General features: G+C 37.5%; 1 protein-coding gene across 2 annotated transcripts in view; it reads right to left on the reverse strand.

The window, feature by feature from the left end:
* EHF (ETS homologous factor) overlaps positions 1 to 17784 on the reverse strand; it is a 33715-nt gene that overhangs the window by 12422 nt on the left and 3509 nt on the right. For both annotated transcript variants that reach the window (XM_071558685.1, XM_071558686.1), the window contains exons 2-3: positions 2855 to 2954; positions 147 to 392 (exon numbers count right to left, since the gene is read on the reverse strand). In XM_071558685.1, coding sequence (XP_071414786.1) covers positions 147 to 392; positions 2855 to 2951 — 343 coding nt within the window. In that variant the 5' untranslated portion in view covers positions 2952 to 2954. The remainder of the gene's footprint in view (positions 1 to 146; positions 393 to 2854; positions 2955 to 17784) is intronic.

Below are 17784 nucleotides of genomic sequence, written 5' to 3' on the forward strand. Positions count from 1 at the left end.
AGCAATATAGTAAATATAGAGCTATAAGCAGAATAACAAACACAGAAAATATGATCTACCAGGTAGGCCTTGGAGAATGTAAGTGACTTCTGAAGATCTCAGAATTCAGATGACTGTACATTTGTCTCTGTCTAATATCTATTTACCATTCCATTTTAGGTGCTGAAGGTTGCTGTAAAGCAGTTGCCCCGCTGTCCCTGCTGCTTGAGTGAACTCCTGCAGGCTCATACTACACAGATGTTCCCCGTTGATGTCAAACTCCTGGAAAGGTATGCAGTTGGCATCCAGTTGGTTGGTATCAAGGAGATGCTGCAGCCACTCCCAGACTTGAAACTTAGTCCAGTACTGAGGGTGTATTTCATGCCACTGGGTTCCATAGAAGCTACTGGATACTTGGAAAGAAAATAAGTATTTACTGTCTCTGTTAGTGCAATAGTCATCAACAATATGTCATCAACAGTGAAGATCTACAGCTAATTGCCTCAGAAGTCCAGAGGTCTAGACACTTTTCTCAGTCTTTAACACTGGCTCAGTAGCTATCACAGGAGAAGATATTGTGGTGGGGTTGCTTCAGTTTCCCAGTTAAAAACTGGAAATTATACCATTACATATCTCTTGGCTGATTTAATTTGCAGGAATTAATTTATTTATGTTGTCTAAATACACCATAATTCTGTGATGGAAGACACCTTACAAAAGTACTGTTGAAAAGGGATGTGTGGGAAAGTAATTTCAGTACATCAGAAAATGATGGAAAAGCCTTGCAAAATTCTCATAATGTGACATGGAGACTTTCTTTAAGTAAGAACTTAGTTGGGACTGAATATGAATTGTGTGATTTAATCAAAGAAGGTTAAAAGCTAAGGCTCTGTCATCTTGCTCCAGAGTAAAAAAAAGCCTGTCTGTGTGGCCAACAGCTTCATGACCAATTTGGCATTTAGATGAATGCATGTTATTGCTGTAGTAAGACAACGTGGCTTTTGAGTGTAGTTATAAAACTCACTTTTAGTTATGGAAGCTGCCTAATTTTCTTATTAGAATGTCTGAATCTTTTCTTGCCAATCTTTTAAACTGTTCTCAGTCATATGTCGTTGCACGACAGTAATTTACTTGTGTAAATAAAAGGAATTGTAATTAGGATAGGATAATTTTATAAGATAAGAGCAAAGGCAGGACTGCTTTGGTCTGTCCTCACAGAGTTCAGTGCAATTTATTTCTTGGGAAGGAGTGCAATGGAGTATGCCAGGCAGAAGTTTTGGTGTGATAAAATGTTCATAAGTGCATGAAGGATTTAAGATTGAGGGAATGAGAGATTATAGAAGGAGGAAAGTCTACCCATGGCCTAGGACTGCAGTAGTCCAGTTCCAGGATATGACACCAGTCATTCCCAGTCTCCCGTAGAAGAAGATTAACCACACTGCTGTGAGCAATACTGACAGCATTGTGAATATTGCTAGAGGACCACAATCAACAGAGTTGGCACATTTTAGGAAATCACATTCCCTGTGGTGCCACTAGACTTCAGGTCTCTTCAGTTGAGATACAGGACACAATGCTAACTTTCACGTAAACACAAAAACAGAAGTTACTTAGATTTCTTTACCAATATTAGCCAACAAGGCCTGTGTCAGTAACTTAGGGAGTTTGCAGGACTCTTTCTCAACCTTCTGTTGAAGATTTTGGGGAATGAGTGTGGAAATGATTAAAAGTGTGATATGTCAGAGAAAAAAGTTTTGATGGATCTGTCAAGAATCCCCTGAAAAGGAGGTTGATATGTATTCTTACCACTTCAGAAAGGTAAAGTAATTTCTGAGGCCACTAGAATATTAATGTGAATGAAAATATTTTAGTGAGAGGAAAAAGCAGCTAGATAAAAGTAAGTGAAGTGGTGAATTATTGCATAGTCTGATCTGAGCTCTGAACTCCCTGTTCCTCTAAAACTTCAGTGAATCCTGGGGAGTTTCACACTGGAAATTTGAAAATAGACCCCCGCTGTTTCCCTTCACAAAATCCTGTGCAAAGTGAAACTCAGCCAGGACTGTTTTCCTGTATGAATCTGTTACAGACATATCAGCAAATTTATTAAACACATACTGATGTATTCCTGTGTATTTAGAAATTGCTAGTAAAAAAGAATGAGTTTCATTGAGTGGGAACTTTCACTGTAAATTTGGTTGTAGCGTTACTTGGATTAGAAGGACAACTGCAGTATATGTTTGTCTGCTTGTGTTCTAAGGTTTACCTGTCCACTGAATAATGTAAAGAATTTTAAAATCATATCAAGCACTATATAGAGAGAGATAGGTTTATATATCTGATTTTTATACTGAGATAATATATATGAATACTTTTTATAAACAGAGACGTATAATCAGAAAACAGTAAAAAGAAGAAAAAAGAAAAAAATCTCAAAAGCTATCTGGCACTGTAATGACAGTCTAATTAGAAAGCTATCTAGTAATTTGAGCTTCAAAAAGCAAACACAGTAAAGCAGCAAAAAGACTGTTCTCCTGGAAAGCCAGAGAGGTGATTAGCATTGAAGAACAGTGCAGGTTCAGAGGACGCACAAGGGGTAGAGTAAGAGAGAAGGAATTCTGAACTGAGATGAGAGAACATTTGGCACTTTCAACACAATTCAATTTAAAGAAAAAGAGCCAGTAAAGAAATTAACATTAAAATAGTCATTTTTGCAAGTTCAGTTTTTACAAATAAAGTAACAAATGGAAATTTTTGTTACCAGAAGTAAAACTTCAATGAAGTAGTGCCACTGAAAAATAATACTTGTACATGCTTAAAGGTGTAGCAGTCCCTTTCCCCACAGCCTTCGTGCTCAGAGTAGTCGAATTCCTCCTACCATTGCATGTGGAATATCCATCTGTCCAGGAAGGCTGCTGGTGGAGTAGATTGCTGCTGGAATTGATACTCATTCTGCCAGCTCCTTCCAAAATCATGATCTGTAAGTGAATCAAACAGCTTGCTTACTGAGCAGTGTCTAGTCCAAGAGGTAAAAGGCAAAAAAAACCCTCCACTGAGGGTGAAGAAAGGAGGCCAATTCCATTTGTAGAAGGAGATACAACTGAAATCAAGAACATGTTGACACAACACCTTTTTCACTGCCACAAAATCTCCTTATGATAAACATTACCATGATTAATTTGCATTTGCAAGAAGCAAGTTTCTACAGCTGCCCATCCATAAATGAATAATCTGTAATCAGAAAAGAAGCCGAATGAAAAGACAGAGCAATGTGACAGAGCAATACATGAAAACTGTCAAGCTTTGAGAAATGAAATACCAAGTAGTTTTACTTTTTTATCTTTTTTCAAGAGGAGTGATTTAAACAAGTTTTTCTTTTTTTATTTTCCTTTTTTTTTTTAAGAGAAAAGACTTTTCAATAATTGCAAGTGAAGCTGTAAAGTCAGCTACAAGCCATACTCAGAAAACCGAAGGACACATAATAATGCTACAAGGAGGTAGCATTACAGGGAATATATTGTCAGCTGACCCAGTTTCTTATCTGATCTGGGTCAGCAGTGACTGTAACACTTCTTGGTAACAAGTATCACAGATCATACATTTCAAATCATAAAAAAACCCCGATGGTCAAAGAACTTGTGAATGAGACAGCCATTGTTATAAGAGAATTAGTATTTTGGAGTGACATCACCCTCAAGACAGCCACACAAACTGTCTTTTCCATGTATCTTAGCATTAGCACAATGAGAAAAATTGTCCTTTATTTTTTTTATACTTAAAAAACCTCCATACTGGTATAATATTTCAGAAAATGTCATATGCTTATCACATGCTTAATCATTTGAGTGAAAGTATACAAAATTCCCCAGTGAAGGTTATTCTTCATATTTTACATCTTTCAGTGGTTTGAAGTTGCAAAGTTTAAAAATATATAACCATAGACATTATTTAAGAGATGAGGAAAGTAATTTGTTAAATTTCATATAGGCTTTGGATTGTTTTTCTAATATAAATACACACACAAAACCAACAAAATGAAATCATTGTTCAAAAATATTCTAAGTAAAAAGCCGCAAAGTCTGTAAAAACAAAACATTAGACATCAGGATAGCATGTGCATGCAGCTAAACTGTACCTTGGAATTAAAAAGATATGAAATATAAAATGGACTTGTGAAGGTTGAAGTCACTGGTCTTGGCCGTTTATCCACTAAGCCAATCGAAAAGCCCCCACTGAGAGCACTAGAAGAAGAATCAATAGCAACCCTTACAGCCTTGGGTTTAAGGGAATAGCCTGAAAATTACCTGGGCTGGTATTTTCCTCTGTCATTTAAAACAAATCACGTAACTTCAAAGTTACAAGTATCTCTACCCCCTATATATTTAGAACAGGAGAGAAAGAGAGAGGTTACTGACAAGTGCTTAAAAAGCCAAAGCCTTAGAAAGTTTATCACAAGGAATGGAGCTTTACAGTATAAACTAGTGTAGGGTCTTTGGTTAGGTTTTGTTTGTTTGTTTGTTTGTTTGAGGAGTTTTCGATGGTTTGTTTTGATTTGGTTTTTTTGGTTGTGGGTTTTTGGGTTTTTTTGGGTTGCTAAGCAGGATGGCAAAATAAACCCATGGATGATTTAGCAGTTTCTTTTCACTTTTTATTCTAGCCAACCTGTGATTCAGTGGCCACTAGCAATGAGAATTCAATTTCTCACAGTAAGTCTATGAAGTTATAAAATATTAACAATTAAGAGAGATATGTATGATACATACTGTTGCACTCTGGCCAAGTTAAAGATGATTATCATATCAGTCAGTACATTTAGGCAAGTTAGAAGACATTTTTTAGCCCTGTGTAAAGGCCAAGTGACTTAGTATTGTGAGGAAGAAGATGTAAGGAAGGATTTGAATTTAATCTACTGATTATAAAGATGTTCAGCGTATAACATGTATATAAATTATATACTTGATGTGTAAAAACACCTAAGCAATAATGCACATTTGGCAGTCAATACATACACTTCTGAGGTTGTGCGGGTTGATGATGTATCAAGTTATTTCTTTAACTTTGGTTCTAATCATTAAAGACAATTCAGAATGAATGAATGAAGTATTTATCAAAAAGACCTTATTACAGTATCAAATGGAGGTGAGCTAGAATACCAGCTATTCTGGGAAAACTATAAACTTGAGGATTGGCAAAACACACTTAGGAACCTGGTTTGGTAAATTTCTTTCTTTTAAAAAAATATAATATGCACTTAATATTCAGTTTAAATCCATTGATCTGAAGTCATATTTTCAGAAACCATCTCAAAATTTCAAGTACCGTGTTATGTGGTTTTGTATTCTGCAACTTCTGCAGTTTCCAGAATTCTACAGTTTTCATAACTGTTACTTGTGCAAATACAAATGTCTGGCAAAATGTGAGCATATGAAATGAAATTATTTCTGTGTTCAAGCTCCTGTGCAATTTTGCCTTGAAAATTCGATTCAGGTAAACTTTCATTTTTCCTTCTTCATAACTAATCAGGTGAATTCCCAAATAAAAAAAATCCTAATGACATTTTAACTTGGCAACTGAAGCTATGGATAGTTAAATAAATCAAATCATGTGTCTTGAATTATTTTTTCACTACAGCAGTAACTAAACCCAAAGCATGTTAGAGATCTGAAAAGAACCACTCTGATAACTTTTCTCCTAGATTTCTATTTCGGTTATTTTCCTTTAGGAAGTTCTCTCCCCTTCACAGTCTAGCTCTTCACACCATCCCTAAGCATCCCTGATTAATAGTATTTTCACATAATGTGCATTCAACTTTCTTTATAATTTAATCAATCAACACATCCCGGTTTTGTAAACTGTATAAAGTTATCTCACCCAAAATAATTTAATTAATTTCCAATATCATCTGTAGGGACAATTGTGCATGAGAGAGAGAAGTTGCAATGTGTCACTAATAATAGAAACAGGACTAGATTTAACCTTAACACAAACTTTGCTTTGTTCTGTGTATTACTCAAGGAACAGATGTTTTGGTGTCTTGAAAACTGTCAAGTCACCTCCTTTATCTTAATGCAAGGGTGTTGGTTATTTGGAAATCATTCTGTCACCTTGTTCAGGAGGAGTACAAAGTCCTGCTGATATAACTTCCACACCCTTGCTTGGAAGCATGCAGCATTATGCTCAAGAATATTTTCTGTATCAAAACTAAAGTGTGACTTTCTTCTTGTCATCCTGTATATGCCATTCTTTGCTAAAAGTTCATGAAAGATTTATGCTTACAGCAGTGTCTCATCCCATACTTGGAAAGATTTTGAGTCAGGATATTGAAAGCAGCATGTTCTTCATTAGTTTAGGGCCAAATGCTCAAATCTCCCTTGTGTACAGACAAACCTGGTAAAAGGGTGTGAAACCTCAAGGGGAAGGACACATAAGATGTTCAGTATTTTTTAATTATATTCCATGAATCAAAGTGAATGGTGGGATTAATGAAGTCTGGTTTCCTATGAATGTGTATCTTGTGGTTGGATTCTCCAATGTCTAGTAAGATGTGAGTACTGATTGAAGTTTTTCCCACGGTTGGGGCATTCATAATATCTCATTGTCTCAAAAGAATGAGCTCAAGCATCACTCTTTCTTTCAGACTGAGTATTAGTGGATTTTCTTTCTGTATTTGGCAGCCAGTTTTCATTAATCCTACAAAAACTTCATACTCCTGGGATTTCTACCCCCATATCAAATTTAATTAAAATTGGTGATGAAACTCAAAGATTGTTACAGGCCAAATGCAAAAGCCAAAACACAGACCAAATAACCACTAAGCCTCATTTCCTCAGGAAACCATGCTAAAAAGGGATTCTAGCTGAGCTGAGATTTTGGAAAACAGTATGAAGATCTTAAGATATGTGCCTTTACTACGACCTAGTACATTATAAATGAAAGCACATTTCATACCATATGTGTATATACTCACATGTATTTTTATACACATACATAGACGCATACACCTCTATGTCTGTGCATTTCAGGTGTCTGTACACACATTTTTCATTCTGTTTCACTGAAGAGGATCTATCCCCAGAGTATAGTCTTATAACACCACTAAGAACACTGCACAGGTATGAGAGGAAGCAAATAACACTTTACTCAATCAACAGTTAAATATAGTTGTGCACTGGTGTTCAGTAAAATTCTTTCTAGACAGAGTCCTATGAGAAGGGATGAAGGCATTTTTAAAAAAATAATCTTTCACCTATATTCGGTATATCAGATGGTACTCAAAGACCAAACCCTGAAGACCTCTCTTAGTGAAAGCTCTCACTGGCATCTGAAGGAGCTTTAGCCAGGTCACAACCCAGCAACTTGGGAGTAACAGGAGATCATTTGCGCTGCTCTTCTTGCCTTCCTTGACCACCTGACCACTCTGAGTAAACAGGCAATGGAAAGAGCAATGGAAAGAGCAAGGAGCCATGGCCTGCCCATGGAGCAAATCCAACATTGCAGAAAAACTTACTTACAAATCCTTGAACTTTGAACACTATATAGTGCACTCTAGGTAAATTATTTTATTGCACTACAGGTGTGCTCTGAAAATAAGTTACTCTGATCTCCACTTTCACATTCAACCCAATGAGTCCTAACATTCACATAATGAATTTTTCTTTTCTTTGAACCAGTATCTTTTAAGAACAGCTCCTATTAAATGACAGGAAAATTCTGAACCCAAAATGAAAGGCAAATAAGTAGTACAGAGAAGGTGAATGAATCCCAAAGTAGTACAACCGGAGTAATTTTTCTGATACTGATTTGTATAGTTTTTTTATGTCATGACTCTGAACTGAATTAAGGCAGTGAAGAGGGGGGAGCCCACAGGGGAAAGGGGCCTACAGTCCTGTTGTTTGTAAGGCCATGCACTCTGTGAAAAACACAAAAGTGATGTCTAGGGCAAAACTGATTGAAACTACTAAGCCATGACTCCACCTGTAAGTTATGCAAAGTCTAAGAGTGACTTCTAGCTGAGACAAGCTCAGTGCAGCTCCTCCTGGCGTGTCCAAAAGGGTGGATCTCTTTTGGTGTATTTACCTATGGGATTCTTCCCCATTTTTCCCCTTTTACCATCATGGCTGAACTTCAAATGTAGATTTCACCTGGGCCTATTTTCTTTGAAGTCTGTTATGTACACAGTGAAGACACAATCCCTGCTTTTCAGGGTTTGGAGTTTATGGAACAAGTATCTACAGAGTATTTTAAGTATTTGAGATCATTACTGCACCTTGGATTACAGTCAAAGACTTCAACAGTAATCTAAAATAAATAATACCAAGTGATAATTGCAACTGTAGAGTAACAAAATCTGGATTTTTACTAGATGTCTTGAAAAATCAGAAGACAACTGAGTGGGCAGAGTTTTCAAGACATCAGAAGCAAAGGACAGGTACAACACAGCATGAGGACATGTTTTACACATACGGCTACTTTGGAAACATAATGCATTGTACTTTTAATGTATATGATCAATTAGCTGCTTTGCATTCCAAACATCTATTTTACATCTCTGGTGGTGGTAAGGGCAGGCACAAAATGAATATATGAATGTTGAAATCCTGTTTGCATGGTCGTGTGAGCTTTGAGTTTGCTGTTATCTTCTGTTATGGGTTTTCTTTTCCCCTTTCATTTAATGTGTATTACTACCAGGGCTTCGAGGTGTTACTCTGAGCCAGTGTGCCTATACATACAGTTATGGCTGACCCAAAAATTGCCCTGTGATCTTTATCTGTCTAATTTGCAAAGGTCTCAGGTTCATCCTTGGTGCCTGTGCCAAACTCTCAGGTAAGATATCATCCTTGCACCAGCTCAGTTTCAGAAGTGAAACTTCTCTACAATGTGTCAGCATCTCTTCTGGCCATGTAGATCGACATATAGCCATCACACACTACCTTTTCCCCATATGTTTAATTTAGTGCCTATTAAGCAGAGAGAAGCCTCAAAAGAAAAAATTCATCTGCAGGCAGATTACTCACAAGGATTCACTTCACAACAAAAAGCTCAATTTTGGACCACTTTGCTATGACTTACAAGGTACCATTCAGATAACAGCATATATTTCTTGACCTGTTTGATGATAACCTCAAGACTCACCACTAATGCAATTGCAAGAGCTTAGAAAGCTTTGAAGAAAGTTCATATAAAGACCCACTCTGATCACACTAAATATTTGTTATAAAACATACTGAACATTTGATGCATTTCATTTTTAGTCCATCACATGTACCTTTGGTCCATGCTAACGAAATGTGTTTACTGAATCACACTGTGAGTGTGAAGTTCGTGGAATTATAACAAAATTTTCTAAATAATCTCCAGTATTGTTTGTATTCAGGATTCTGGTTTGGAGCTCTGGGGCCAATTTTTTAACTTCCACACCTCTCTGAAGTACACATTCCTATGCTTCTGTATTTTGGGTGCATACAGCTGTGATTCATATGCATAAACCCACCTTTGCTTGTGCAAAACTGACTCTTGATGAGCTTTCAGAGACTGAATTGAAACCTTGATCATCTACTGTTGTGGGCTTTTGGAAAGGAAGAGTTTGGTTTATTCTTTTGTTTTCTTTGAACCTTGTATATTAAATGTATACATGAAGGTAAACTGAAAGACCAGAAAAAGGAAGATGAATAGAAAAGGAGTGTTTAACATTTACCTACATTACAGATAGGATCATGATAAACTAAATCAAATAAAGCTTGATTGGAATATTTTATTACTGAAGATCTTATTTTCACGATGCACTACAAGGCAACTTTTGTAAGAGATATGTGGTGGTTGTTTTAACATGTTCATATGGATGCCTCAAAATCTTGCACATATATTTTAACTAAAGAGAACCTTGGGTAGAAAAGTTAGGATCTAGATCTGTATCTGAGCTATCCCACCGCTCCAGGGTTTGGGTTTGGTTCTTATCTCTCTTTTAATGATGTAATTTAAAGACAAAACCATAGTTCGGTTTCCTTTTTGAGAGAGAACAAAGTTCACTTTATGAATGCAAAAAAAAAAAAATTACTTGATGATTTGCAAAATCTCATAGGCTGTTTTTTTCTCTGACCCCTTTTTTCCCAATAATCTTCATATGAACTGACTTCAATTTTCAAGGCACTCATTAGTCAAATGAAAATAAAAGGGAGACTTTTAACAGGGGGGAGTTGTTTGTTTGTTTGTTTTTCTAAATCCAAAGCAAACTGACTTGAGGCATAGATGTGTCTGACAGTGTTAACTACCAAAGGTTTGTACTGCTGCAAATTTTACCCGTAGTCATGTTACCTTAGCAGGGAAAACAGTGAAATGGAATCTGTCCCTTAACAAGGATCCAGTATTGTGGATCCATGCTTTCTTGTCACATTACAGGCTAGATATGCATCTTCCTGCCATGCCATTACTTTTTGAATTGGAAAAAATTATATCATTTATATTACTGTCAAAAACTTCATTCTCCTTTTGCAGAAGTTCTGTGCACATATCTGTATAATATTAGTGAAATTGCTAGCCATAAAACTAAGACAAAAGTGAGTCAAAACCAGTTTTGTTTCTTGTGACAGATGTTTGGGTCATATTTGCATTAGTGTATTATCAGAATGTTTGGGAAAATTAGATAGATTCACTATAAATTGGTCAAAAAAAATAAAAAAGGTGGGCTATTTTCTTTTTTTATTTTTCAGAGTTGGCACTGCTTTCAGTACTGTCTGCACCACCTCAGCAAGTTCATGATAATTTGGGTCAACCATTTTTTCCTGAATATTTAGAAGTCATTTGCCATAGATTCACCAGGCTAGCCTCAGGGATACAGAGTCTTGGAAACACAATAACATGAAAAACTGCCTTTGCTCTTTATTCTTCTTTCAGCACTTAATACCACACCTCATGGAACAGCTCCACACCTCCTTTCATGTCCTTCCTATCTCTCTGGTACATCCTTCCTCTAACCAGGAGCCAGCTCATCTTCCTAATCTCCTTTTGCTAAACACATTTCTTTTGCTTACAATACACTAAATATACAAATGGCCAAAAAGCACTCTAGATGGCCCTTTAACTTGACAAGCCACACGTCTATAATTACACGTGAACCTCATCAGCTAACAAAATATTACCATCATGTTCTAACACCTTCTCTTTTTCCCTTGGCTCTATTTCCCCAACCACTTCCCTCTACCTTCCACAACACCTTCTCTTTGCATTGCTTTAAAGACTAACAGTCGGTGAGGGAACTGTTTTGCATACTGCTAATACAGCCACTGTGACTGTTCAGTTGTTAGTGAATAATGACAATAGTAACAATAATAATTGTGTTTGTGTTCATGCTTGGCTCTCATTAGCTGCTGAATCGTTGCTGACATAACAGCTACTCAGATATATGCTGCTGCAGCAGCCAGTATTTAAGGTGGAAGTTCATTTTAACCACTATCACTACCAGCACTTCTCTTTTGTTATGGGACTAGTCTGGTTTTCAACAGTAACAACCACTAATTTTCCTACTTTCAAAAAAAATTTTAAAAAAAGATTTTTTTCCCCTTTTTCTTTTTGCAAACTCTGTTTCATATATACTGCTTTAATAAAGGGCATCTGCCTGGAAACTCCAGGGTTCCTCTTTGGGGTTGGTTTCTGAGTGAGAACATGGATGGAGACCCAAAACAGGAAAGCAACTTCTGGAATGTGCAAATTTTCCCATTGGAACTACCATGTTTTACATTAAATTTACATTTACAATAAATCAACAAACTGATTGTGCTTCTGTGTTAATAACATGAGGGTCACAGCACAAATTATCTAGGACAGAGAAGCTGGAAATTAAGCAAAAAGCATTTTATCCTAAACTAGGTAGCTTCCTGGGAACTTAACCCAGCCAATAGCAGTGTTCATACCTTTTTACAACCCACTGTGTGACTAGCCACAGACTGATCACACCTTTTTGTAGACATGCTAGCAAAATCATTTCAAAGATGAGATGTAGCAGAGGCAGTGTTCCATCTAGGATGCTGTTTGCCCTGCATTCCTCTCCAGAATACCAAGTACCTTAGGGTGGGCATCTGTTTGCAAAAGAAGGTGTCCCCAAGTGGGTGGTTGTCATTGAAATAGCTCAGTGGAGCTCACTGAGCCAATTTCAAAAAGCTGCTGTCAGACCATTGCTTTGACTGTCATCCAGTCTTGCATGTTTGTGTGTTTTTAGTAAACATTTACTTGGAGCCCAGCTGTATCCACGAAGTTTCTTTATATTGTTTTTGTCACAAAAAGAGTAAGACCTGTCTGCTTTACTCCTGGGTGTAGCAGCAGGCTCACTTTTCCCCCGCACCCAGGACTTTTGAGGAGGCCCTGTGCCTCCCAGAGCCACATGGCAGTGGGACAGTACTTAATATATATGTTGTGGTTCATTTATGCTCCCTGACTTCATAAAAAGTGACCAGAAAATGGGGAAATGAAGTTTCCTTGATCTGTAGTTGCCTTCTACAGGTAAGTCAAGAAGTTGTGGGAAATGATGTCTCCCCACTTCTGTAATAGCCAAGAACACCTTCCTTGTCTACCTCCTGCCTATGATTAGAGGAACAACATTTCCGTGGTATTGCTCCTTCTCACCTGGCACAGCCAGAGCTGCCCATCCTGTTTCCATTGATTTCTCCAGTGGTTGCGTTAAACAACACAATGGAGTATTTATGTGCCAGTGTTAGGAGCAGGCTATTAAGTAAAACCCACCGTAAACAGAGCCGTTAATTCAGTTGCTGGCATGGCTCTCTGTTATCTTCTCAATACCTCCCAGAGGGTATTAGTCTTACCCTTTCATTTGAGTTGGCAGCAGAGTTATTTTTTTGCACCTGCTGCTCTACTCCGATAACAACACAGGTCAGCTTTGATTTGTTGGAATATAAACAAAAAAAGCAAAGCCTGGCATCTGCCTTGACTGCCAGGGCCAGTTTGACGATAGAGCTTTTCCAATTGGGTTTTGCACAAATGTCTTTTTTCAATTCTTACGTGAAGTCCCTCCTGCTTCATAAATAATCTTTGGCTGTGGAATAGCCTGGTGTCAGAAAAGAGTTCAATACCATTCTTTTCCATCAACAGAAACTTCAAACAGTCAAAGTAACCCACTGTTCTAAGATTAACATCAGAAAAGTTGTCATACAAAATACTTAACGAGAAATCAACTGAGACACAGTGGTTCAAAAATTACCAGGAAAAATCTGCAAATTAAGTGTAAAGACTAAAGGAACTTTCTTGAGAGATAAAGAAAACCTGAAGGACTGGGAGGGTTTGCTTTCCCATATGAGCCTATACCCACTCTAACTCTTAATCTACTATTTAAAAAAAAAAAAAAAAAACTAAAAATGAGTCCGTGAGAAGTACATACTTATCTGGGAACTGAGCTACTTTTAAATTCTACTGAAAATTAAGCCTACAGGGCTCATCTACTGTAACAGCATTTATGGTGATGGACAAACTCTTGAATCACTGACACCATAGAGCAGAGAAGGAAGAGTTCACACAGACAGCAAAGGTAGTAAATAGCACAAAGCATAGAAACGAAGGAAGGAACAAGCCTTGTGTATATATTATAATCAGGAATACTGAGGCACAGAGCTGAAATTATTCACTTAAGTCATACAACGACTCAGTGGAGAAGTCAGTCCAATTCATATCTTCCAGTTCAAGCTCCATTGCTATCCATTGCATCACGACTCCAGCAAATCTTTCAACATGCAGATGAGTTAGGTTGAATGTGGGGTTTTTGAGGACAGAGAGAAGGTATTAAGTATGGGAAAGAATTCTCTGTAAAAAAAAGAGACCTGTTCAGACTGAAACTAAGATTCTTCTATGCATCATGGCTATTATCTGACTAGTTGAGATTTGAATGATGTTAGCCATACAATTAAATCTGCACTTAAAGTATGAAATCAAACAAGCTGCCCTTGACCTATGTATGATCCTGAAAATGAGCTAGAAAGTTCTAAGCAAAGCTGGCTGAAATTCAAAATTTCCGTTCTTTGGAACTGTAGGTATTTCAAGCAGTTCTTTCCTCTTTTTGTTTGTTTTTTTTTCCTCCTTCTTTTTTAATCAGTATGAAGGAAAGGAATTTTAAAAAGAAAGTTCCCTGGCAACTGGGAATCAACTGACATAGAAAAACCTACATGCAAGTTGTCCAAGGATTAAAAGTGCAACTCAGTCTGTTATGTAGAACTGTTTGTAAAAGACAGAAGATGTGAAACACTGAACTATGGTACTACTGGAAACAGGCAATACAGTCACCACAAAGCAGCTGCATTAGAAGCAATAAACTTGCCTAACATGGCTGTTGTGGATGTGAGCACCAGGGCACTCTACAGAGCCCAACCGTGGCAATCCTGAAAGGCAGGCAGACTCTGCGGACTACCAGATCTGACTGTCTCAAACACCTACAACATAAAATTTGTGATCCTGATACTCTTCTTCCACCATTCCTTCTCTTCCTCCTTATTTATTTATCTATCTTCATAACTTTTTTTCCTTTTTTTTCCTCTCTCTTTTATTTTTGCTTTTAATTTGTCTGACTGGCTTACCTGGACAGAGAAGCTTCTTTCAATAAAATCGTAAACCTGTACCCAGTAAAATAGACAAAAAATATCATCTTCAATTATCTACCTGGGGTACAGGAGAGCCAAGTCTTACGGCAACTGCAGGATTTGTGGCTGATCCCTAGGATGGAGGCTAAAGGAGTCAGAAACAGGAAAAAAACTTGCTTTCTTCAGTTCTTTCCTTCAGCTCCCTTGTACAGGTGCGCATCTCAGTCCTCAATGTGATCAGAACAGATTTCACCAACAAAACCAATAAAAATGGTTTTGGACTATTTCAAACAGCAGTTTTCCACAACAGGCGATTTATTACCATGGAATTGTATCTACTTTAACAATGTTCTAGTAAGGGAGTGTTAGCAAATATCCTTATAACATCTCTTTTCAGGTGCTGAGGATTTTTTCTTCTTTTCTTTTTATCTTCAATGTTTAAATATTCATGATATTTTTAATACTGAAGATGTGTCTTAGCATAAAGGAAGGCTGATGCCTTGGTTACGCTGCTTATAGTCCGGGGTCTGGGGAAGGGCAGCCCTGGGCACACCAGTGCTCAGGCCGTGCACATGTTCCTCCAAAAAATGATCTACTACAGCACAGGGCAAAACCCACTGGCACAGAAGGTGCAGGCAGCTCAGTGTAGGACTCTTGGTATGAACTGCCCCTCGTTTGCTGCAAGACAATCCTAGTCCCTCACTCATACCTACTGACAAAATACACATACATGCCAAATTCCTATAGCTTTGCATTTTGAAGGATTAAATCAGGAGCTATGAAGATTAGCAAACAAAAATTGGCTGAAATTGGGGCGAATCTTTGACTTCTTATTTTAAAAACTATGGCAAGAAAGCCTGTACAGGAGACAAGGGATGTGCAAGTCTTCTGAGGAGAATCTGAGAGAATTGGGATTGTTAACCTGGAGAAACAGAGGCTCAAGGGAGACCTTATCACTTTCGACAACTCCATGAAAGGGGGTAGCAGCAAGGTGGGGGTCACTCTGTTTTCTCAGGTTACAAATGACAGGATGAGAGGAAATGTCCTCAAGTTGCACCAGGGAAGTTTAAATTGGATATTAGGAAATAGGCTGCCGAAGGAAGTGGCAGTCTCCACACCTGGAGGTATTTAAAAGACATGTAGATATGGCACTTAGGGACTTGCTTTAGTACTGGACTCAGAAGTGCTGCGTTAATGGCTGGAACTAAAGATCTTATAGATTTTTTTCCAAATGATTCTATGATTCTATCTACTTAGTGCAGGGTGTTTATGTGAGTGTTGCATATTGGAATCGACTACAGGCAGACAAAGAAAACTTACTGGATTGACTCTTACCCAAAAATATTTAATCATTGGAGATTTTAAAGAAGGAAAAGAAGTTTCTACCTCTTGTTACTAAGTATTACAGCTCCATAATTAAAAATGTTAGCGAAGGTAAGGATATCTGCAAGGCACTAAATGGAGGGAAAGCTTCATCTATTTCAATTTGTTCATTCCACTTTTGATAAGTCTATAAGGATATGTTATTCATCACCTATTAATTCAGTCTTCTAAAACTTTTTCATCTTCCTCTATCAGGGCAGGTGCCTGAGAATATTAAGAGCCTTTTATGTGAGTACTATGTTAGATGTCACTGGAAAAGAGATGAGAACAGCACCTTTGAATGTGTCAGAATTTGACTCCCTGATAAAGCCCCTCCAATCTATGAGACAATTGCTTAACAAAGCATACTTTAAAAGTGCATCATCAAGATGCAAGTTTCTTAACTGTTGTGTAATAATAATTATATGTTACAGTTAAAATCATTAAGAAAGTTTGGGGGTAATCATTATATCACAGACTTAGTCTGATTCTTGACTATAGCATCTTGGGAAGCTTTACATGGATTCTTTCATTATATAACAATATAAATCAGTTACCTTCTCACTGCTAAAGGAAAGAAAACCCAGAACAGTTTTAAAAACCAAAAACATTTCTTCTTATGATGGCACTAGTAATTTGGAAAACAGATATTTTTTACACATAGTTTCTTAATCCTTACAGACTCATAGGAGTCAGGAGACTATTCTGGCTACATCTGATTGTGAGTTGAGAAAATATCTCAAGTATCTATGTTTGTGTCCTGTGTTCTTCTTTCTTAATAGGCAGGAACTTTTATTCTATGTGTTTGCAGATCCTTTAAGTAGAATTACTTTCTTTTCACCGCCACAAAAATTCTCTTTTATTACCCCCATCTTATTGGTCTATAACCAGTGATCACCCAGCTCCAGATAGCTGTTTTGTCTTATTTTACTAGTTCTCATGCTCTTTCCTATGAAGCATATTTCACAAGATCAGCAGCAAAATAGGTAATGATAACCATGTGCAATGTCAGCTTTTGGAAAGGGAGCCTTTGAGGGCTCTTTGTCAGAGGGAGACATGCAAAATCCCAAGTGGTAGTTGACTGCTCCACTGGCTACATGACTCCATATTTACTCATTCTAATCTGTCTGTAGACCAAAGACCAACAAACGTCCCAAGAATTTTAGGCATTCAGTGAGGGATTTGGTGCAAACTGCATCCTCAGTAGGACTCAAAGGAACTGTCATACTGAGACTCCTGGTGACTTCTGCAGAAACCTGGAGTAATTCTTACTTTTTCATATATCAGCTGCGAGAACAAATCTTTTTTTTGCTTAGCCTTTCGATCAGGAGTATTACTCATGAATTTCACCATTACTGAGTTTGCAATGTACCCTTTCTTCAAAACTTACTGAAATACTCCCTTGGTTCATCAGGGATCAAAATACATGTAAGCTGCAGAGTGTGCTGAAGGTAGGGACAGTGAGAAAGAGAAGGAGATGTTTGTGGTTCATGATCTTGAAGTGCCCTTGAACACTGAGCTGCCTGACCAGCCGAAGCCAGAGGGCTGTGCTGAAGGTGGTGTTGAACCTCATCAATGTTCACAAGAGCACTTATTAGGAAGAAAATTCCATGAGTTTATGGTAGAAATTCAGTAGTAATGAAGCTGTAGGCTGGACAGAGGTTTTACTTCACTAAACACTACAAACTACGTAAGCTACAAAAGTAGTGTTTCTTCATTTCCTCATGTACAGCAAAGCCTTTATATTTCATTCTACCACATCCTAACATTTTGTGTCATTAGGAATGACAAATGACAACTAAATTTGTGACCCTTTTCTATTTACGTGCTGCTGGCTGCAGGAATGCCTAGACCTCAACAAGAATGCCTACTT

This window comes from Pithys albifrons, chromosome 6, assembly GCF_047495875.1.
Source record: "Pithys albifrons albifrons isolate INPA30051 chromosome 6, PitAlb_v1, whole genome shotgun sequence".
Classification (NCBI taxonomy): Eukaryota; Metazoa; Chordata; class Aves; order Passeriformes; family Thamnophilidae; genus Pithys; species Pithys albifrons.